The following is a 24,144-nucleotide window of genomic DNA, read 5'->3' as shown; positions in this document are numbered from 1 at the left end:
ATTCATTAATAACCCTTGCCAATTCAAAGAGTATTTTACCACAAAACATTTTCCAAACAACCAATCAAATATGCAGTCGGATGAGGCTGCTTATACTGGTTGAGGCATCAAAGAATTGGGTCATTCAGAAGCAATGTGGTTATTAAGTGGTAGACCAATAGGAGACAAATTCATAAGTGTAGTAGACGTGACAATTTTATTTTCATGAACTTTGGAGGAAGTTAGCTATTCAAACACAGTACAGCCTTATCAACTCTTGTAAGGACCATACAGAAATCTCTAATACTCATGAAGGGTAATAAAATAGTGATAAGCCATGTGTTTGAATTGGTTTTTTCCCCAATATTTCATCTGGACAATGTCTATAAATGAGTTAAATATTTCCTATACTGTAATCTAGATTTTCATGTGAGGGTTTAACAGTGAAGGCCAAATGTAGAAATTGTTAAAAGTCCTTCACCCACCTCTTGAATTTTTAAAATTATGGATTTGCAATAATGAATGTGTAGTATAGCCACTGGATTATTGACCAGATCCACTGACCTTGGGCATTTCACCAGATGTCTGGAGGAAATCCCTTACGGTTCTTTGAACATGTGCAATATGACATATGCATTTTTTAATGTTATTTCACAGGCGACAAACTAATAGACCAGGATGCTACTAGGCTTCTTAGTACAAGCTCTAGTACGGGTTCAAACACATCAGTGCATTCCTCAGTCGCCAGGAAAAAACCAGACTCTGGTAAGTAAATATTCTATTACTATGCCCAGCAATATTTGCTGGAAATAATACCCCATTTAAATTTAAACCATTATATATTAAAAGCATTTTTTAAAAAAATGTCACTTGTCCTCTTTCCCACTGGCATTTATTAGCTGAGAAGATTATCTAGGTCCTAAAGTTGGGGGCATTGGATTATCACCCTTGTTATCCCACTGAAGCCTTCAGGAGGGAATGGGTACAAATCAAAGTGCATACAGATAGATATCCCTGCTAAAGAGACCCAATACTAGAAAAGGACATAAACACACTTTGTCCAGTCACTCTATGAAGAGAGCACAGGACAAGGATATGAAATATGTTGTAACTATTCCATGGATGAATTCATAGAAAGTCTCTGTCTTCGAAGCCTGAAGTGTCACTTTTATCTTAAACATTATACTTATTTAAATGATACATTTCCAATGATGTAAAAATGCATTTTGGCTTGGATTTATTTGAGAACTTAAGCAAATGAAGGGCACTTTTGCTTGTGCAACAGGCAATCTCAGGTTCCTGGCCATTTTTCTTGCTCCTGCCGCCCAGGTTTTGTCTGAGGTTCCTCCAATCCCCAGTAGGGGTGGAGAAGACAATTTGGTTTGTTTAGGTAGGATCTTAGTGTGAACCTGCCTCCACAGGTTCCAAAGTAATATGCAAATCAAAATACTGCAGTCCTTTGAATTTTGCACTTTTCTGAAATTTCTGGTGTGGTTCTGCAACCAAATAATATGTGCAAAAATGAATGAATGTTTGTTATTATGGCTAAACAGCCAGCATGGTTGTATAAAAATTGGTATATTTGGGGAAAGTGCATAAAAATGGATACGCTAGTGAGTACCGTATTTTTCCATGTATAAGACGCCCCCATGTATAAGTTGACCCCTATTTCTTGAGCCCAAAATTAAGAAATAATTAATTGCAACATTCCATGTATAAGACAACCTCCAATTTTAAACTTTAAAAATTTGGGAGAAAATATAGTCTTATACACAAAAAATACAGTATTTAATTAATTTTTTTTTAATTTTTTATTTATTAGACTTACGTACTGCCCTTCATTATAGGATCTCAGGGCTGTTCACAAGATTGAAGTACAAGGTGAAAACAACAAAACAATAACCACCCGTCCCACAAACATATTTAAAAAGCTGTATTTTATTTAAAAGGCCTGGTTGAAGGGGAACGTTTTTGCCTGGCACGTAAAGATATATAATGAAGGCGCCAGACAAACCTCCCTTGAGAGAGCATTCCACAAACAAAAATGACATGGAATACATTAAATTAGGGGAAATTGCTTGCAAAAGTGATACCTTTTTGTTTTATTTTTAAAAAATCACAAACTGATGAAGAACTGAAGAGTGAGAGAATGAGAGCAACTGGAACTGACAGATGTGTTCATGTCCAGTCAGTAGGAGCTGCTTTCTAAGACAGGCATAGGCAAACTCCGGCCCTCCAGATGTTTTGGAACTACAACTCCCATCATCCCTGGCTAACAGGACCAGTGGTCAGGGATGGTGGGAATTGTAGTCTCAAAACATCTGGAGGGCCGGAGTTTGCCTATGCCTGTTCTAGGAGATGCCAGGAGCAGCAGAGGAAATGAGGAGGCAGGGAATCCCCATTCCACAAACGAAACGCTGCTCACTGTTTTTAGCATTGAAGGCACTTTTAACAAGTAGAAAAATTCAGTTAATAAATTAACCACCCAGTCTCAAACTTGATAACCTGAAAGCAAACCCCACTGAGTCCCAATGGAACTTGCTTTCCAGTAAGTGTGCATACAACTGAAGTTTAAATTACTTTCTATTTAAGGGGAATGTGTGTGCTCCTGTCGAAAAGAATGTATACATGATAATAATTTGCATTCATCACCGTAGTCCATACTACTCAGTGCTGCTTTGGCATTTCTGTTTGCTGACCTTCAATTCACGTACTACAACCTCTCTGAAGCTATGCATGAGCTTGTTATACTGATGTTTTTGAAAGCTTCTCCCTTCGAATTCTGTCTAGCATTAATTAAATCTTGGAAAGAATGCATGGAAAGAAAAGCTTTAAAAATATAAGATTATAAGCTACAGAATGCTTTTAACCCTGTAAAGGACAGTGGGCTTTAATTTTCGTGAACATAAAAGGGCTGGTTACTGCAGTCTTGACACCAAGTTAAATAAAATAACAATTGCAACATTTAACAGATAGGCACCTGGAGCACACATCGACTGAACAATTTGAAACACATGGAATTAAATTTTCCATCAACTGACTTTTCGTAGTATCCATTATAATAGTTCTGAAATCAGAATATATCCAGCTAATATTATACAGTCCACCTGCATTGTATCTAGAGAGCCCTTACATTCCAAACTTAGGAATATATGCTGCGTTAGCATTACGTTTTAAGAGCTGTGTGTTGAGCCTTCCTCCCTTCACCAGCCAACACATGGATGGGTCAAATGCTTTTGGCAGGGTCCCTTGCAACTCTGCAATTCTATGATTCTCATTCATTCACAGTGGATTTCTGAAGAGCACCGCTCTCCCACTAGGGCCATCATCTGAACTTGGTGTGGGAAGAGCTGTGGGTTCTGCTCTAATGTTTCCCCCTGTAGTTTTAGGAGAGATCAGGGATGTCTTACTCTATTCCTCTGACCAATACCAGTGTTATATTAGTGCCCAAATCCCATATTTTTGCATCAGTGGCAATAGCCTTATTGCAAGAAATCAATGGCTGTTGTGCTCACCTTGACCTAACTGGCTTGTCAACGCCACTTGATTCTGTTTTCAATCGATGTAATGTCATGAAAGAAGAGTTCTCAACTGAACAAGAGGCATACATTTTTATGAACTAGCTTAGCTGCCTTGCTGTGCTGTTGTTTTGGTCTGATGCTGGAAGCATGCATATTTTCATGCAAGAAATGTAAAAGCTCAAAATAACTCCTTTCAGCTATTCCCTGTCTTGTGTTTTGTGTTCTTTTGCAGTTCTTATCGCTGAAGCTCATGCCTTAAAATTTTGCTTGAGAAGTGTAGCTATTAGCCATTTTTCTCTTTCTGATTACGTGGTGTGCGGTTCCTCCGTTAACAGTGGTGTCTTGTAACGTTATACAGTAGCTACACCACCTGACTCTCCGCGACCTCCCTTAGCTCCTGCCAAGCCTACACCAATGCGAAGAAAACCTTTGCCACCAAACACAGTGACCGGTAAACCTGGAGGTTCAGGTATGTTGTCTCATGAGGCAGTTGTTCTACATACATTAATTCATACATACATTATTTTATTTAAGGCACTTCTAGGCCACTCTTCACTAAATTCAGTTTCAAGGCAGGGTGCAATATATTAAACACCATGCATAAAACCACATTATAAATTAATATAACCTTCTAAAAATGTTGTTGAAACAAACAACAAATTAGCAAGTCCAGAAAGGGCTGGGCTCATCTCCAACAGCAACAATTCAGTCAAGCCAAATACCTGGGCAAATAAATGTTTTTGACCATGGGTATAATCCAGAAATCTTACTTTTTTCATATGCTCAAGCACTTGCTTACATCTCATGAGGCTTTTGTAATTTGTTTCTAAGAAACTGTTTTTCTCTTTGTTGAATCAGTTACAATTACAGAATGTGTCAGAGGTATCCAGACAAGAAGGATTCTTTTGCATTCATTTTGAACTATGATAATGTTTTTACAGCTATCCTGGGAATGATTACAAGTCCCAGTCTTGATTATAAGCCCCAGTTATCCCAAGAAAGGAAAGGAGCTGGTTTTCTATGATGATGTTCCATTGCATACTATAGTACAAGCATCTGGGTTGTTTCCTGGAACAGCAGCAATTAAGTCAGAAGATTTACATGATCAACTTTGTCCATGTGTTTGTGACACACACACACACACACACACACACACACAAAACAACCTGGGATATTACCATAGAACATAGTTCAGTGTTCACATGAAGATGAATTGACTGCATTTAGTGGTTCTGATGCATGGATGGAGTTCTAAATGCGCTGGGGCTTTCTTAGTTTCTTCTATGAACATTGCAGAGAACTAACTACATGTGCAGTAGAGAATCTGAATGGCATCTTCACAACTATAGCATGTGTGAAGGAGTCTTGGATAATGGCATTCCACAAAAATTGTGTTATAACATGTCCCCAGGTTTTTTTTTACATTCTCATTAAATGTCAAATGAATGTAAGATACTAAACTGCTGATACCTTTTTATATTTCCTTTTTTCCTAAAGTTGAAGATAGTTTACACACGAACTGGAAGCTATAGTAAATTCTAGAGGAGAAAAAGAAAACCTATTAATATGGGGATTTCATACTTTTTAAAGATAGGGTATTTCAAGACTCAACATAATTTTGTGTAAGGAGGGTTTTTTGGGTAATAATAATAATAATAATAATAATAATAATAATATACTGCTTTAATTTTATATTTAAAAACTATCTCATTTTTCTGTCTGGCATTATGTAAAACTCTTTCGTTTGTGCCCTATATTACATGATACCATTAATCACTTAAAATGAAAGGAGTAATCAGACATGTTAATAAACCTGCTGCAAGCTTCTGAATGTTTACTGGCAGGACATAACTGTTATCCCCGCATCCATCTTCAACAATGAAAAGTGCCAAACAGCTTTTTATATCCCCGCATCCATCTTCAACAATGAAAAGTGCCAAACAGCTTTTTAAGCAGAACTTTGGTTCTTTTGTGTATACAGAAAAGCACTTGTAATAACAAATAACATGCAACCTTCTTTGAATTTGCTAAAAGAATTAAGTCTCTCTAGTTCGGATAAATTCTGCCAACATTTCTTCAATGCTCACCGAATTACAGGACAGGAATAACAGTTTGTAATTGTCTCCAATTTTTAATGGGAGGAAGAAATTAGATTTCTCATCGTAACTATAATACCGGTAATCTTTTTCCATTGATAATTCAACACAGCAGTGGGGAAATAAATAAAGGCAAGCCTCAATGAGGGAAGAGTGCATATATTTCAGTAACCTCTACGTAAGTTTAATTTAATTTTAGTTGCAGTAGGCTATGGAGATGAGGGCATTGTTTCAAAAGCTTCATGGAAAAGATGGGTCCTGAGGGGAAATTCAAAGAATGTGACACCGTACAGGTGTTCTGGAAGGCAATTCAAGGCACAAGGGGCAGCAGCTGAGAAAGTCTTTGGTCCTTAGAGAAAGCCAAGCAAAAGACCATGGGCAGAGATGCATCGGAATGGAAGAGAACAGACATAGCAGAAATGGTTGGGGAAGGAGTTTGTCTGTATTGAAGAGAAGACAGAAAGCCAGTTAGGTATTTTAATTTTTTTCCCTCATTCTCCCAGAATGTGGATGGAGATGCACATCAAGTATGAACATACCACTGAAAGCTATTAAGCATGGATAGACAACATTTATGCCTGTGTTTATGTCAATTTATGCCTGTGGGCAGACCCACACTAAAAGCCTATTCAATTCATAATTTAAGCACATGTCTTCCTTCCCAAAGTTCTGGAAACTGTATCTTCACCCTCACAAAGCTACCATTTCTAGCACTCTTAATAAACTACAGTCCCCATGATTCTTTGGGGTGAAATGTGCTTTGAATATACTTTAATACATGTCTGGCTCTCTCTCTTTCTCTGTCTCTCTCTTAGCTGAGCCTGTTCCAGTCTACCTTTGTTTATCCATTTATCCCTTTCAACACATAGAGTATGGCACAAATGAACCAAGAAAAAAACCACAGAAAGTTGCATAGATATGCAATATAAATGTAAATTTCTATCTAAATCATTTTATCACTTGAAGCTCACGTAATTCGTATCTGCTTGTACATCTCTAGAATCAAGCAAGACGATTACTTAAAAAGTTGAATTCCTTCAATGGGCTGTGAAGTGTTTTATTTAGAATCAATGCTACATTAATTCTAAGTGGACATTCAGATTTGTTTTTATTTTCCAATAGGAAATGTCTTGATGCCACGAGCCTCTTCATCTTCCACAGCAAAGCCTACAGGGCCAGCAGCTCATGGGAAAACAAGCTCACATAAAAAACCCCCTACAGCATCATCATCTCCAGATTATAGTAAGAATTTTAGGTGTACATTTGTAGGTTGTTGTTGTTGTTGTTGTTGTTGTGGATTAAATTTGTTTACAGCCCATCATCTGTAGATCTCAGGGTAACCACAACATAAAAATACAAGATATATAATATCTTGTGTACAAAATACATAATAAAAAGAACAAAACAAAACAATGGCCCCCTCTTCCCTTCCTCTAACCACAAACACATTTTTAAAAGTATGGGGTGTTAATCAGGCAAAGGCCAGGTTGAGGAAGAATGTTTTTGCTTGGCGCCTAATGGTGTATAATGAAGGTGCCAGCCGATTCTCCCTGGGGAGAGCATTCACAAACAGAGAGCCACTTCATCAGCCTCCAGATATTTTGTGGAGGAGGCGCACATAGAAAGGCCCCACCTGGTGATCACAGGATCTGGGTAGGTTCATATGGAGAGAGGCAGTTTTCTCTAGCTATTTTATTATGTCAAATTAGCAGCCTAAATCATAGGTTAATATTCCAGCAGCACCAATAGCAGTTTTAGCAGTACGAGTAATGTCACTTTGTTCCAAATATATATCAGACCCTCCAAGTGTCCCTATTTTCTAGGGACGTCCTTGATTTACAGAAGCCGCCCTGGTTTCTGATTTGATCCCAGAATGTCCCACTTTTCCTTAGGATGTCCTTATTTTCATCGGAGAAATGTTGGAGGGTATGGAATTATCCGACTCCCAAGCTGTCTGAAGTCAATCCTGTACAGGGAAGTTTTTTTTTAATGTGTAATGTTTTATCATATTTTTATATATGTTGGAAGCTGCCCAGAGTGGCTGGGGCAACCCAGTCAGATGTGTGGGGTATAAATAATAAAATTATCATTATGGAATGGGACGTCCCTATTTTCATCGGAGAAATGTCAGAGGGTATTATATATGCACTGGAGTTATAGCTCACACATCTTGCACCAACCTATCGAATCTCACATAGTAATACTGCAGATAGCAAGAGTTACTACATGGCTGAAAGAGAACAGAATGAGCAGGTGAGATGGAGGAAACCTCAGTAGACACAACAGTGTATGCTAGTTTATGCTTAGTTCTTTGGAAATATTACAGTTGTAAACTATAGTCTGGGCACTGAGGGGGCACTCAGAAAAGTGTTGGCTGATGGGCTGAGATCTCCAAGGTTCATGGGATGACAAGAAACCTACAGTGGATATCTGCACCCCTGCATCCTTAAAGCAAAGCAAAGCAAAAAAGAAACCTTATATGTTCCTGGTGGCAACTATGCTTTTCCTCCGCGGTGCCCCAGAGGTCAACTCAACTTCCAGGGCATTAAAGAACATGGCATGCTATGGAAAAGGGAATTGGCTCAGGTTTCCCTTCCACCTTTTTTAAAGTGTTGCTAAGTACAAGACCCATGTGCCTCCCTAAGGACGGGAGCATCAGCAAAACATGAAAGAATCTTTTTTTAGAATTTCAGAGAGGGTTTTGTATATTATGCATGAAGTGACTCCAACAGCAATAATGAGCTCAGCCACTTATTTTATGATTATCTTTGTTTTGGCAGTGCAAAGAGGCTTTTATTTTCCATCACAGGCAAATTCAGCTCACTCCTAATAGAAAGTGAACATGATTCCAAACATGCACTAAGGAGTGGATTGAAGGTTAAAATGAGAGATGAAATATGAGGTGCCATTTCAACATTACAAAGGAGTGCTTTTATTAAAATTGTGTTGTGGTTTTCCTCTCCTTAGGTAATAGAACTTTGTTCAATTCACAGCCTACATCAGATACCGATGCTTCCGGCAAACGAAGGTTCACAGGTATGTCTAAAATAGCTGCAGTAATGTGAGATTGTGAAAATGATATTTAACCATATTAATTGTTTTTGCTCATCATCCAAGTTCCCAAATTAAAAGCTCTTTTAATCATTCTCGCTCTCACAAACTTAATCCCTGCAGCTCCTGATGTTCACTGCACAGCTTTTTGATGATGACTTATTCAATTTGTATACCACCCTTTATCAAAAGATCCCAGGGCAGTGTACAACATTAAAACACATTACAGTGGTACCTCAGGTTAAGAACTTAATTCGTTCTGGAGGTCCGTTCTTAACCTGAAACTGTTCTTAACCTGAGGTACCACTTTATCTAATGGGGCCTCCCGCTGCTGCCGTGCGATCTCTGTTCTCATCCTGAAGCAAAGTTCTTAACCCGAGGTATTATTTCTGGGTTAGCGGAGTCTGTTTGTTTACAGAAAGTTGCCTTGGTGATATTACCTTGTGTCAATTGCAGTAGTCATCTTCCATGTGGCAGCCCTTCAGATATTTGAAGATGGCTATCATATTGTCTCTCAGTAGTCTCTTCTCCAGACTAAACATGTCCATCTCCCTCAACTGTTCCTCATAAGGCTTGGTTTCCTGGCCCTTTATCATCTTTATCATTTAACATCTTAGCTTATGAGTTTATATTGTGTTGAAGTAGGTACCACAATGAATATGAACCAGAAAGTCTCCAATTCAAGCCTTGCTCTTCCATGAATTTCCTAAGTAGCCTTAGGAAAGCCATATGCTCCCAGTCCTACCTGTCTTAGAGTTTAGCCTGGATTTGTTAAGCTAGCTTTCACACCCGATACTGTCCTACATGTAAGCAGTGGCGGAGCTCCATACTCCGGCACCAGGGGTGGAGAGCAGGCGGGGGTGGGACTAGCACGCATCCCAGGGGCGTGGCGCACCACCCAAAGGGGGGTGGCATGTGTTCTTGGGGGCAGGGCGTGCCGCCTGTGAGAGCGAGGCGTCCAGTGCGATCAGGCGGCAGCCGAGATTGAACCCCACCAGGATCGCACTGCCGGGGGCAGTGCACTCCCACCGCCCCCCTCTTCCTCCGCCAGTGCATGTAAGTAACTTGCAAGGGTCTCGGGCTTCTACTTAAATTTTCATGCAGCTGATCATCACTTACATGACTACATTAAAAAAAAAAACCAAGAACCCTAAAAATCGATATCAGGAGAGATATCTGACATGCTTGCTAACTTTCAGGTTTTTTATGGAGAAGCATTCAACTGTGGGCCCTACCACCTGAAATAGTGCAGTTCTGACAATTTTACCACCACATTTGCTACTTGGATATTTTTTTTAAGCACCTTAACACAGATGCTATTTTTCTAGGTGAAGGTGTGTTGTATATAAAGAAACCAGAAGATGTGCCATGCTCCATCACAGACACGCTCCAATACTTTCCAACGGAAGAGGGGGACAGCAGAGAGGTAGCTACTAGCCCTCCACGAAAGCCTCCTACCAACCTCACTGTGGTAACTGTCGAAGGCTGCCCAACCTTTGTCGTACTGGACTGGGAAAAACCACCAAATGAAACTGTTACAGGTTAGACTTTGGTTCTCTTAAAGTTTAGAGCCTGAGCAATATTGCTAGTCTTCCTTTACGAGCCTGCACTTTTCCCCATAGCTATTCTTGCCTGGTTCTAAAAACTAGAGGTGTTACTAGAGGCTCCTGAATGACATTTTTTATTATTATTATTATTATTATTATTATTATTATTATTATTATTATTACTCACCCTGACCTTCCAGTTAGTCAGCCAGTGGTTTAGTCAGTGGTTTAGACCACAGCGCCATCCATTCCCTTTATTATTATCCCGTTCATCTGGCTAGTACACTAACTAATGCCCTTTAGATTGTGCTTTCCATCCCTTGCACATAATGCCAGGATTGTTTGGTTTTTTTGGGATAATTTGTATTCACTTTTCAAATAAACAGAAACAACAAAGACTAATCAAGACACCATTAACATACAAGGGAGTTAAGGGGGAGGTGGAGTCTGGAGATCTGCAGCACTGTGCCTAAGATCTCAGATTATGGTTCTGACACCACTTGAATTCCAACCCCGCTTAGGTTCTCCTCCTTGTGCATAGGAAGCATCAGCAGGAACTCTGGGATTTGTAGTTCTTGCTTGAAGGAACGTGTCACACCAGATAACGCACAGCTCTCTTTCTCCCAAACGTCAAGTCACTGAGTTTCCTACACAAGCTCTCGTTTTATCTCCCTGTTCTAGGCTGGCAGTTTGACATTCAGAATGTTGTTTGCTTTGTTACTGTTTCTGATTCACTCCAGGAGATTAAAGGAAACAAATGAAACTGACAGGATAACAGAACACAAATCTTCTTCATCATTTCAGAATATAAAGTTGTATCGACTGAAAATGGAAACCCTTCAGGAAAGGACAAGACTGTGATAACGACAAATCAAACTCATTCTACTGTAGAAAACCTGAAACCTAACACAAGGTAATACAATTAGAAAATACTACCATGTGATATATGAAGGGGTTCTAAGCACTCAGGAGTTGTTTCTTTTTTTAAAATCATATTTATTGATTTTCCAATATAAATTTCCAATTATCAATCGAATTACAATCCAAATTAATTATACACTTCCAATTATAACAATTCCAATTATGCCAAATTTTTAATTTTTGAGTTCCCCATGTTTCGGAGTCCAGAGCGCTTTTCTGATCTCATCTCGTTGCGTTCAAAAACCAATATCTTCACAGCCTCTGATCAATGCCAGCAAGCAAACACTATTATAATGAATAATGTCTCTGTATGGATAAAGCCGTCATCCTCCAAATATCGTATATCAGCCGGCGCCATCTTGCCTTTGTCTTCTCATAAATCAAGCTTGTAAATCAAACTACGACACAGCAAATTTTCAACTCTGCAAGCCCTCCTCCTCTCCTTTCCAGGAGAGCCAGACGCCTGTAAATTCCACTATCAATCGTCTGTCAAGGCTGGCTTCTCCCTTTGAAGCGGTATCCAGCTCCACAGATTCTCGTCAACCATAATTCTTGCTGCGTCACACCAGCTGAAGATCCTCCATTACTTTTTAAATCAATCCACATCTTAATTTAACTCCATAGAGTTTATTTCTTGTAATTTCCAATCTAATTTGCATTCAGTCTTAAAAGTCCGCTTGCCATTTGCCTGTGAAAGTGGATTTTCTGGGGGAGGTTTGCCCGTGTTAGGTAGATATTGAGGCAAAACAAACGGAGATTCCAGAGCTTACCCCCCCTTCTCTTCCCTCCTTCACATACCAATGTAAAGTCCGCATCTTCTTCCAATCTTCATTCTTTATCACTCAGGGCTGCAGTTAGCAACATTCTTCCCACTCCTTTGTCAGAGACATGTCCAAAATCTTTAAACTAATTTATATATCCAATTGAAGGAGACGCGCACGAACGGGGCCGGCTCCAGGAGATCCATCTGTCTCGAGCGCTATGTGCCCAGACCCACCCACTCGGTCCCGAAGGGTCCAGAGTGAGTTAAAGGGTACCGCGGGCAAGGCAGCCCCCCCCCGTCGTCCCGGGGGGGTCGGGAGGCTGCTTTACTCCCATCGCAACCGCCAAATTAACTCGTGACAGATAGCAGAGATGTTACGGTCCGCCATCCTCCCGCTGTGCACGCCGGGAACCAGGAGTTGTTTCTTTTAAGGTGTTCTCTCCCCAAGTCCCACTCTTGACTGCTGCAGTATCTCCCCTTTCTCTTGGAGTGGAGGGGAGAGAGTGTGTGTTTTATAGTTGATGCCTAGTATTTCATCATTAAATATTATCAGACGCAAGCAGCCAGTTGTGCAAGCAAGCTGGCAAATGTGCATGTTTGGATATAAGATTCATGCATTGGAGAGGTGCTGGTATAGTCCCACCTAAGGACAGGGAGAAATTTGATTTGGTTCATGCTTAAAGGCAAACCTACCTCATTCACACTTTCTTAAACAATACACACACTGAAACACAACCATCCTTCAAAATTTGCAATGCTCAAAATTTTGCCAAGGAATGTGTACAAAATGCATATATTTGTACAAAATAGTATACATCAATGAAAACAGCATTAAAAGGGCATTATAATATAGGGAAATTGCTTAAGCAAAATTGCACATAAAAATATGTATATTGAAATAAATTTGCACTAGAATGCTGCTGAATTTTCACAACACCTTTTTAAAAAGGTTTGCAACCCGATGTGGAAATGTGAAACAAGACTGGGAAAATGAGAATCTGAAGGAAACTGAAATTCACAGATTTGCTTATCCCTACTTGCCCCCTCATCTATCAAATCAAATCAAATCAAACTTTATTCACGTAGCCAACAGGCCATTGCGACTAAAAATACAGATAAAACAGATAAAAATACTGGGGAAAGACCAGTCAGGTACACAAATATATAAAAATACTGATAAATCATATGAAACCCCCAGGCTAAAAGGCCGTTCATCTAAGGGCATCTCTTGCTGCAACTGAAGGTTATCTACATAGATGCATCTTCTCGTGTCAGGAAGATATCAGGAACAGTGCACCAGGCCTTGTTTGTTCATTATGGGCAAGAACTTATTGTCCTAAACATATCTGAGAATTTGCGTTGCATCCGGAATTGTGAACGCTGCAAATGAAGGCTAAATCCACTAGAAAGACTAAATGGAATAACTTGGATGGCTATTGTGACAGGGCTAGTGGTTGCTTGTAAGCTTGGTACACATTGCAGTCCTATGCACACTGAACAAAATTACCACAATGAGGTTTCCTTCCAAGTAAGCAAACACAGGATCACCCTACTAAAAACATAACTTTGTGGGAACTAGAAGGGTAGAGACATGACATCATGAACTCATTCTTCTGCCCCACAGTGTTGCTTTAAGGGATATTCATACTGTCCATTACCTGTTTAACACAGTTACAGTTTTTAAACTTGCTGGCACTTTCTTGCCTTTTGATTTTGTTGGATAGCTGGATTGCTGGAAAATTCCATGTGCTTTTTGCAGACTCGATGCAGGTGTTCCATTCTCTCATAGTAACTCATGTCTGATAATCAGTCCTTTTCATTGGTTATTTTGATTTTGTTTTCCATAGGTGAGGAGTGTTTTGGCTTTTGAGCCTGGCGAGCTATCAAAAATAATGTGTGCTGCATTTCAGAGTGGGGAAAAATAACATCTTTAGACTTGACAAAATGCAAGCAGCTAGGAAAATACAAAGCATCTTACCCCATAATTTGGTTCACTCAGCATTCTTCAAATTATTAAATGTTGTTGGAGCGACTAACGTTTGGCTGGCTCGTCGAGCAAAACAACATTTGTGTATTATGAATCTTCCTACTCAAATGTCTTGATCTTTCAACAGTTGCTTTCATGTGAGGAATTTAAAGCAAATCACTCACAATAAATAAAAACTCCGCATAGAATAAGTTATGGTTGACCAGCTTACAATAATAGTTGTGCCACCATTGAATACTATGCACCCGTAGCAAGCCGTGACTAGTTGTATATTTTGGCTACAATCCAACACAGACTTTAGCATGTTTGGGTCTGTGTTGGAATGGAACCTACACTGTTAAATCCAGCTTGGATAATGTTGGCTTAACTATCATGCAGACTCTCCTCCGGATGAAATAGAAAAAAGTCCTTGTTGACATATTATGTTACTGTGGATTCATGGGCTTAGCAGCTATCCAGCTGGAGCCATTGGCTGAGATTTATCCATACTGCCTATGCCGCCCCATTATTTTTAGTAGAGTTGTCAAACATACCACTTTCCTGCGTGAGGTGATTGTGTACTGAGAGGTGTGGCAGGTGGCACTGAATCAGCCACAAGCATCACTGAGCAAAAAGTCCAGGTAAAGGAGGGGTCCATGCTCTTACCTACTAGTATCCCAAAGCAGCTGTGGAGGCAAGGGGGCTGGATCAACATCATGCAAACAGCTGCTAGTATCTAGTCAGCAGCACCCAGTGTGATCTGATGATGTCAGAGGTGATGTCTACACTGGGGGTGCCTTTCCAGTTAGCGACTATATGCTTGCATAGTGCTGAACCAGACTCTACCACCAATATGTTCAAGAGGTCTTCGTGATCCCTGTGAGAGCCATTTATTGCCCTCTGTCCCATCACACTGGCCATTGCTGGTGGTTATTCCATGGTTGTCTTCCTCCCACAATGTATTCTTCAGAAAGATACCTTCTCATATTCTGAAATCCACAATTTCTTGCCCTTTTCACATTTGAGTTTACTCAGAGTCAGATTATGGGGCTCATGCTCAACTTTTGTTCTTGTTCCTGCAAAGTTCTCCAGAGTATGTAGCTTTCAATTATCACTTTCCTTATGTTTTTGAAAATAATGTCTCAGGTTGCCCATATGTTGATAAATATAGTTTTAAATCTCTCTCTATGCCATCTCCATTTCATACCATAGCTAGAATTTGGTCTCTAAGGAAATTTATATGCGCCTTCTTGAGATATGAAAAATATCTCAAGGTTGTTTAATACAAGAGGACACCTACCCTCCTCCAGTCCAATTAAATTATCCATCTCTGCTACCCTTGTTTGGTAAATGGCCAGTTCTGTGTGTCTAAAGATTAAGGGAACATCAATGGAATTGGTCTCACCAAATGCCTACTCAGCTGAACAGCTTTGACACTGAACCGGAAAACAGGTTTCTTGATTTGGGGTGTAGATTAAAAGCTTTATGCTTTAACAATTCACATTTGTCTATCTATATAATCTGGGCACGAACAACAATAACACTATCTTGTCATTTCCCCAGGTTTGCAACAATCTGTGCTTGTTTTCTTAAGTCCAGCCAACACCCATGGGTTTAGGGAAATGTTATCTTGCTTACACAGGCCACACATACTTTTCCTATTTCCTTGAATCTTTTTTGTTTTAAGGGCACTCAAATGCACTCAACACTTCATTAAATGTCAAGAAACGTTGCAGCAGCATTTTGTCCCTAGTGGCACAATGGGTCAGGGTGTTAACCTGAAGGTTGGTGGTTCAAGCCCACCCAGGGACAACCATGGGCAGGGTTCCTGCATTTCAGGGGGTTGGACTAGATGATCCTCAGTGCTTCTTCCAACCCTATAATTCTATGATTCTACATATTTTTTCAAAACGCAGTACTGTGAGCAGAAACAATGGAAAGAAGGGATAAGACTAAAGTTCAAACTTCCTCTAGATCTAAGTACTAGTAGTTAAAATAGCGTACATGCTCAGCAAAATGGTTAGAAAGATTTTCTAGTAGCTTTCTGAATATGCCAATGAATCTAAATACAGTGGTACCCCGCAAGACGAATGCCTCGCACAACGAAAAACTCGCAAAACGAAAGGGTTTTGCGAGTTTTTAGTTGACTCGCGAGACGAATTCGTCTATGGCTCTTTTTCGCAAGACGAATTCGTCTGGCGAGGTACCACTGTAAGCACCGGATCCTCGCCCCGCCGTGTTTTAAAGCTGCAGGGAGTGCTGCTGTTCGCTCCTTGCAGCTTTAAAACGCTGCGCGACGCGGATCCGGTGCGCGGGGGGCGGCGTCGGATCGCGCACGGCCATCCAAAATGGCGGCGCGATCCCCCCCGCCCCCCGGAGCCTTGCCCCGCCGTGTTTTAAAGCTGCAGGGAGTGCTGTTGTTCGCTCCTTGCAGCTTTAAAACGCGGCGCGGCGCGGATCCGGTGCGCGGGGGCGGCGTCGGATCGCGCACGGCCATCCAAAATGGCGGCGCGATCCCCCCCGCCCCCCGGAGCCTTGCCCCGCCGTGTTTTAAAGCTGCAGGGAGTGCTGTTGTTCGCTCCTTGCAGCTTTAAAACGCGGCGCGATGAGGCTCCGGTGGGGAGAGGCGGCGTCGGATCGTGCACGGCCATCCAAAATGGCGGCGCGATCCCACTCCGCCCCCCCGCGCACCGGAGCCTCGCCGCGCCGTGTTTTAAAGCTACAGGGAGCCAACAGCAGCACTCCTGTTCGCTCCCTGCAGCTTTAAAACGCGGTGCCGCGCCATTACAGGGAGCTGTAAAGGCTTACCTTTTTCTCCGGTCGGGAGGGGTGTTGTGCATCGCGTCCATCTTGGATCGACTGTGCATGTCTGCAATCTCCCGGTGCGCGGGGGGGCGGAGTGGGATCGCGCCGCCATTTTGGATGGCCGTGCGCGATCCGACGCCGCCTCTCCCCACCGGAGCCTCATCGCGCCACGTTTTAAAGCTGCAAGGAGCGAACAGCAGTGCTGCTGTTCGCTCCCTGTAGCTTTAAAACACGGCGCGGCGAGGCTCCGGTGACGGTCGGAAGGGGCCCCCGGACTTTTTTCCCCATAGGAACGCATTAATTAAATTTTAATGCGTTCCTATGGGAAACGGTGCCTCGCAAGACGAAAAGTCTTGCGGAACGAATTAATTTCGTCTTGCGGGGTACCACTGTAAAGAGATTTCATGATAGATGTACCTTTTCTGCTTGAGATTTTAAGCCAGCAGCTCAACTGAAAATTGCATATTGAGAGCTTTGTTTATTCCCCTTTCCTTTCCTTTTCTATGCACATACATTTCTGCACTGTTGCAAGATCTGGAAAATAGTGCCATTCCTTCTGCTTGCCAAGATTCCATATGGGATAGCAATTTCCTATGGAAAAAGTCTTTACTGCAATACAAATAATGTTCACTTAATCTGTGCGAGAACATTTTTCTTATATGTGATGTGGTGGACTTCTTTGGTCCATAACCTCTTCCAACAGTTGAAGGCAAATAACTATTTGGCATATACTGTTTAGGGGTTCCGTGGCCTTGTAATCTAGCTTGCACTTGAGTGCTGATTGCATATCTGTGTTAGGACTTCAGACAATGTACAATACAGTGCTTGACTCACTGTTCAAGGAGCTGCATAGACCACATTAGAAATGAAGCTGAAAGCTGTTTCTTGGCTTTAAAACACTAGATAGTAAACATGCAGAGGACACAGTGCACTGTATTGTGGCTGTATTATGCATCTTTGACATGTTGATTTGGGACCTGCACACTTCCACCTTTTACACAGTCATTGTCCCTGATGCCTATGTTTCCACAGCTTTCTAGTGGTGAAAAAAATAATGTACTGGTAATTACATTACAGAATAGAAGTAGGTGCATGATAACTACTATAACACATGAAGTGGCCCTGAGGCCTGTCACAAAACCACTTGAACAAGCTTTGAGGGTGAGTTTATTGTGCAAGGAATTACCCTCAAGAGGAGAGAGAGGACCATATGCACTAACCCATATGTCTTAAATGTTTTCATGAAAACTTACACATTCAGAGCTGCTTCTGAGTAGCTGGGGAAACTCAGCCAGATGGGTGGGGTATAAATAATAAATTATTGTAAATTATTATTCATACAAAATGAGTTTCTAACACACAGGTCACTAGAATACAGAAATTTGCTTTCATCCTGTTTCCAAATAATAACAAATGCATGTGTGTGTTTTGTGCTGTTTGTGTACGCGTATATCTATTATTCTATGATTGCCTTACTGATTGTGGGTCCCAGTAGCATGTATATGTGGCAAAATATGCATGTATGCATTTGGTCCATGTGATTATATGTGAAGCTTTCGTGCAATTTTCAGTGTAGAAATTATAGCTATGTAGCAAAATAATAGTATTTACTTAGCACCTTTCTTAAGTGGTCAAAACATTTCATGCACTCTCAGGAATACTTACAACAGTCCTTTCAGATAAACCAATGCAATTATTTTACCATGCGATGCTTGATGTTTGCAATAAAGAACTGGGTGTCTCTTCCCCCCACCCCCCATTTTCTTCCTAGTTATGAATTTGTTGTGATACCTAGCAACCCCCTTGGTGAAGGACCGAGCACCGAATCAAAGCCATTTAAAACTGAATCAGGTAAGAGTTTCAATAAGTGTACCAATTAGCTACAAGCCTCTCTCGCTCTTTACGCATTTTAATATCTACCTGCTGTAGGAAAAAGCAGCAGATAAAGTGAAAGCGATATGGGAACTATGCATTTACACAAACTTCCTCAAGAATGACATTTTATTCTGGTACCTGAAAATGTTGTTAAATTTATTTATTTATTTAATACAACTCCCTGCCCGGTTTAAAATGCCATTAATTAATTAATTACTTTCAAAATTGCTATAACATCATTTAAGACCTTGTTGTTGTTGTTGTTTACAATGTAAAGACACAAAATACATAAGAAGGTAACAAAAAATATACCCCCTGACACATTTAAAAGGTCCTAAAATAGATCAAAACATCAGATAGACGGCACTTAGAAAAGCACAGTCCTTTGGTATTTCAAAGTAGACATGAGCAGCTTATTAGTTTAACGTAGGCTCACAACTGTTCTGCCTTGATTTCAAACCACGTTGCAGTTGTGCAGATTACAATTCATGTCAATTGAAGAAGAAGTAAACCCTTTTCCCCAGCATACTTCTGAAATGCTAGAAGTTATTTTGCAGTCTGACCCAGCACTTGTTTTTTCTCCTTAGCGGACCCAAGAGTGACTGAGCCAATTTCAAGTAAGTCCTTTATATATTATAGTATACTCTGGTGAGAGCATTTTTCTGAGGTGAGATAATGTACTGCTGTATGACAGAGTGGATTTAGAAGAGAAAGGCATTTTGCACATGATTTCACGGGTTTGGGGGGTTTTTTTGACCTGCGCTGTTTGCAAAGCGTTCCTGCCAGTCTAAATGTTTACCTGAGGCCTGCCCAATCAATTGGAGGTGGCGCTCCACTGGCACAGAACCAAGGGGCAGAAATGAGCCAGGCACAGCTCATATTTTCTCAGGCCTGTCATTAAATTAAAAGACAGCTCTCTGAAATGAATAGGCTGTTTCTCACTTAATAAGTGATTTAACAGAGCATACAGCAGTGTCCAGCCACTGCTATAGAAAATCTGCCATCTGCTTCTGCTTTTGCAGCTCTCTGAAAAATGTTGGCTGCCATCAGCTTTATGGTGGAGGACTGTAAACTCCGTATAAGGTCTTTAACTAGCAGGAAAGGATCTGATACAGTCGATGGGGGGGTGGTAAGTTTCTTAATTCATTTAGGAGACTCATGTTTAATATGGTGTAAAAGGTAGTCTTCCTTTCTGTGGTTCATCCCCCCCCCAACAGAATATGTTTCTCAGCATTTATTTTAGTTACAAAATCCATTTTACCCCACTTTTCAGCCCCCAAAGGGGCCTCCAATGCCGCTTAGATCATCAATTGAAATGATAATAAACCAATCAAAGCAATAAAGTGAATAGAGCCAGCTACAGCAACAGCAGAAACACGAACTAGAAAAGCTCAGAACAGACATTGGTATAAGGAAGGGACCTGCCTGGCTTCCTTAGGTACCAAGTTCTGCAATCTCAGTGCTGCATCCAAAAAGACCCTTTCGCACATCCCATATTTCTCTTGCTACAATGTATTAAACCTTTTTATTGGTTGAAACCTAAACTTCAAAGAAATGTACAAATCAGTGTCCCATCAGATTCAGCTGAGCAAATTAGAGCTGTTATTCCAGTCTAACTGGTTACTACACTTTTGTGCCTGAGTTCTGATCAGAAATTGGTGTAACTATGAGACCTTTTCATAACCTTTTATCTCCTATTTATACCTACTTTCCTTTTTATCTACTAGTTCTGCTGGTTTATCTTCCAACTCTTGTTTATTATACTGTTTTGTTTTGTGTTGTTGTTTTGTTTTGTTTTGTTTTGTTATTGTGAGCTGCCTTGAGGCCATTTTATAGTGGAAGACAGGGTTTCACTTGATTCCAATGTCTACATACCTATTTTTGCACATACATTATTTGTTGTTCCCTTACAGTGGGAAAAGATGCCATCTGGACTCAAATCAAATTCAATTCTGATTCCTATTCTGAATGCAAGGGGAAACAGTTTGTCAAGAGGACTTGGTACAAGAAGTTTGTTGGTGTACAGTTGTGCAACTCCCTCCGATACAAAATTTACCTCAGCGATTCACTTACAGGTATGAAACTGAGGGGCAGCAGTATGGGATGGTTGGTGCTGTGAACTGACCAGGGGCATCATGCCATCAAAGCAGTTTGTCAATGCTGCCGTCTGGAGAAAAAAACTTCCCTTAACTGCTTTGTGTGGCAATGCTGTGCTCCATCTGCCATGTGGAAGAGCACTGGGCAGTGACCGACTATGGGTGTCAATGCTAGCAATGACTCATCTCTCTTTGAGATGGCAAAATGATTGAAGTAGTGGGCCATATACCCATGGAAGCAGGCATCCACAGATGTACGACCAGCTAAATGAGGACCAGCACACACAGATGTGCATGTGCAAAGCTATGTAAAATAAGCTGCAATTGGGTCAGTTAGCTTTTTTGGGGTGGGGAGCAGCAAATTGGATTTGGCCAAACATATTTATAGGGAGCTGCCTCTACTGGTCGGGGACTGGTCAGTTTTATGCACCTCTTGTCAAATTCATTAGGACGGTCATAAACACTCCTCTAATCTTTATTTAATGGCATTTGAATTTCACTCATTTTTTAAATGTGATCTTCATGTTTTCAGGTAAATTTTATGACATAGGAGATCAGAGGGGGCATGGAGAAGATCACTGTCAATTTGTGGACTCATATTTAGACGGAAAAACAGGGCAACATGTTCAGTCGGATCAACTACCTACCAAAGATGGTATGTTCTAAAGGGTTTGTGTCTTGACTTTTTGGACACTTGACATGGATCCACAGCCAAGCCTGGTTTCCTAAAAGCTTGTTTAGGACACACATTTGCAAACTAAAATTTGCTCATGCTTGTCATTGTCTTGACCTATGGGCTAGAGAACTTCAGGCCCAGAGGCTGAATGCCTCCAGGTCTTTCTGTCCAGCTGTTCTCCTCAGGCCACACTTCCAAGTGGCCTTGCTCTATGCCCTACTTCAGGGGCCAGCAAAATTATTTAGTTGCGGGCCGGTCCACTGTCCCTCAGACCTTGTAGTGGGCCGGAGAAGCAGCACCATGGGGGGGGAGCTGGAAGAGGCGGCAGCCACTGCGTTTGCCTCCCAGGGGCTACCGCCCCCCCCCCCCACTGCTTTATGCTTCTCATGGGTAGGCAGAGAGAGCTCGTCCGCTCCACTCTCTGTCCCACAAGAGCACCAGGGCAGTGGCGGCGGAGGGAAGATGAGTGGCATAAAAAGGCTGGCTCCGGAGAGGGGTTGCTTAAAATGGCGCTCAGCCAGCTCAGCCCAGCTCCCTTCCTCCTCTAGGCAGGGTGGGGAGAAGCCAGGAGGAGGCGTCGCCATGGTGTGAGGGAGAGGGGAGGAAATGGAATGGCGCAGGGGGGGAAATGGTGCAGCTCAAACAAACAGAATCCCCACACTGATCCATGGACGGTCCGCGGGCTGGATCCTGATGGTAATTGGCCTGATCCAGCCCACGGGCCTTAGTTTGCCGATCTCTGTCCTACTTGAATGCTTTTGGCTGGCTGGAATGCATTGTTCAACTGTGATAATGGTTGCCCAGATGGGGGGAAAAGGATTTATCAATCTTTTCCATGGCTAAAACACAACTACTGCACTAAGAGTCACTCTGCCCACTTTTGTCTGTAGCTGTACCAACATTTACCTTTGGCCCTATTCGCCACGGACATGTGTCCCACAGGTGGAAAAAGTCCTCTACCCTTGCTTTACACTTTTAAATGTGCACTTTAAAAATCTTAGGTGTACGCCTAGGCAAATGTTAATACCAGAACCAGTATTTCAGTGTTCAGCTTCTGCTTTCCCTCGTTTTGTTTCACCAGGCTTTTTTAGAGCGATGAGACAGGAGCCTGTCAAGTTTGGGAAAATAGGCGCGGAGACGCGTACTAACTACGTCCACTGGTATGAGTGTGGAGCAACAATACCTGGAAAATGGTAGAGCAAGAGATAAGACAAATGGCAGAGCAAAGGATGATACCAAATGGTTGCAATCCAGCTATGGCTAAACCAGGCAAGCTGAGAGATGGAAATGTGTTGTGGTGTAGTATTGTTCATTCTGAAATCTAACAATACTGTGTTAACTGTTTGATAGCATTGGCTGCTTAATTATAGTTGTCCAGATTTATGGATCTGTTGTAGGAATTTAGAACATGTCATAAAATACTTGGGAAGCTGGCTCCCTCTTAAGTCTCTTCTGGTGCCTTCTACATGTTTTGAAAGATGTAGTTTATTATTTATCATTGTTTGAGGCACCTTTATGGAAAAGTATGTATTCTGAATTTTATTGATGCATACTGCCGAAGTACGTGTTCTGATTTATTTTTCAACTCATTTAAGTTATTCTGTCAGGTTAGCTTTTCTGCTACTTTATATGCCCAGGCTGCAAATATAGTCCTCTATTTGAATACTCTGGAAAGCTAATGATGCTCTCTATACAGCTCTGTACTCAGATAGCCTGTGTTTTTAAACATGGCAGCCATATTCCAGAGAACCATTTGACTGAGCCCATGTCAATAATCGTTCTGTCATTTGAAAGTGTGGCAAAATGCTCACCACTTAGCCTGAGGTAGATTGGATGCCTGTATCATTTTGTGGAGAACTCACCTAAGGGTAGGTTTTATTCTCTATTGGTTTTAATTCTGTATGTCCAACAGGACTTTTGATTTGGCAAAAGCAGGTTACAGCTTGCTTGTAAGGCCTGCTCAAGACGCTTGTCTTGCATAGATGGAGCTGACTATTGAAGGTACTGTATACACATGCTTCTATGGTGCTTTTGGAGTAACTGGAAGCTATGTCGCTGCAGACTTTTGCCTCTCTATAGTGGATTGATTTCAGCTCTGCTTGAAAGGTAGAATGCAGCCACCTAAAGGTAAAATCTGTTGCTACAGCAAACAACAGGGAGATGATCTGTACAAACCTTAACCCTGTGATCACTATCATTATAATGGAACAAAACAGGATGTTGCATCTCAAAATATTATGTGCTCTAATACTTACAAAGGACATGTATTTTAAGCACAGTGTTTGCCTTTACAGTACAAAGCAGACAATCATTCATTGCTTCCAGGGAAACCTGCCTTCCCAACATGTATGCAATATTCATAATTTATAAAGTGCTCCCAAAAAATCAACATACATAAAATCAAGAATAAGCAGGTTTAAATGTACCCTTAACAAGCTAGTATGGTTATTAGGTTTTAACTGTGTTGAGTAAAGATGAATGCAGACTTCAGTCAAATACCATGTAGAATATATTATGGCTGAAGCATACAAAAATCTTTATATACAGTTGAAACAGTAATGTGATCTGCTTTGTAGAATGGAAAAATGAAAGCTGTTTATTTTAAATGGCTCTGTGCTTCCCCTCTACACAAAGTGATATATTTGTATTGCTTAAACATTTAAACATTATATATATAAAGAGATGTAGGTTTTTAAAGGTGTTTATTCAATGTATTAAAAAAGAACACAAGGAATATTGGATTGGTTGTTTATAATAATAAAAAAAACTTTTAAGTACATTGCCGGCACACTGTACTCTTAATAAAGTATTTTAAATCATAAGTAGTATTTGATCCATTGGTATATTC

General features: G+C 41.0%; 1 protein-coding gene across 23 annotated transcripts in view; it reads left to right on the top strand.

Moving 5' to 3' along the window:
* The window catches only part of ABI3BP (ABI family member 3 binding protein), a 127,504-nt gene extending 103,386 nt beyond the window's left edge, over nucleotides 1–24,118 (top strand). For all 23 annotated transcript variants that reach the window (XM_033146636.1, XM_033146639.1, XM_033146637.1 and 20 more), the window contains 11 exons: nucleotides 637–744; nucleotides 3,859–3,969; nucleotides 6,719–6,838; nucleotides 8,564–8,632; nucleotides 9,976–10,188; nucleotides 10,999–11,107; nucleotides 18,421–18,500; nucleotides 19,112–19,141; nucleotides 20,438–20,599; nucleotides 21,153–21,275; nucleotides 22,378–24,118. In XM_033146636.1, coding sequence (XP_033002527.1) covers nucleotides 637–744; nucleotides 3,859–3,969; nucleotides 6,719–6,838; nucleotides 8,564–8,632; nucleotides 9,976–10,188; nucleotides 10,999–11,107; nucleotides 18,421–18,500; nucleotides 19,112–19,141; nucleotides 20,438–20,599; nucleotides 21,153–21,275; nucleotides 22,378–22,493 — 1,241 coding nt within the window. In that variant the 3' untranslated portion in view covers nucleotides 22,494–24,118. The remainder of the gene's footprint in view (nucleotides 1–636; nucleotides 745–3,858; nucleotides 3,970–6,718; nucleotides 6,839–8,563; nucleotides 8,633–9,975; nucleotides 10,189–10,998; nucleotides 11,108–18,420; nucleotides 18,501–19,111; nucleotides 19,142–20,437; nucleotides 20,600–21,152; nucleotides 21,276–22,377) is intronic.
* The last annotated feature ends 26 nt before the right edge of the window (nucleotides 24,119–24,144 follow it).

Source organism: Lacerta agilis, chromosome 4 (genome assembly GCF_009819535.1).
Source record: "Lacerta agilis isolate rLacAgi1 chromosome 4, rLacAgi1.pri, whole genome shotgun sequence".
Taxonomy (NCBI): domain Eukaryota; kingdom Metazoa; phylum Chordata; class Lepidosauria; order Squamata; family Lacertidae; genus Lacerta; species Lacerta agilis.
This window is presented reverse-complemented; position numbering and strand designations above follow the sequence as displayed.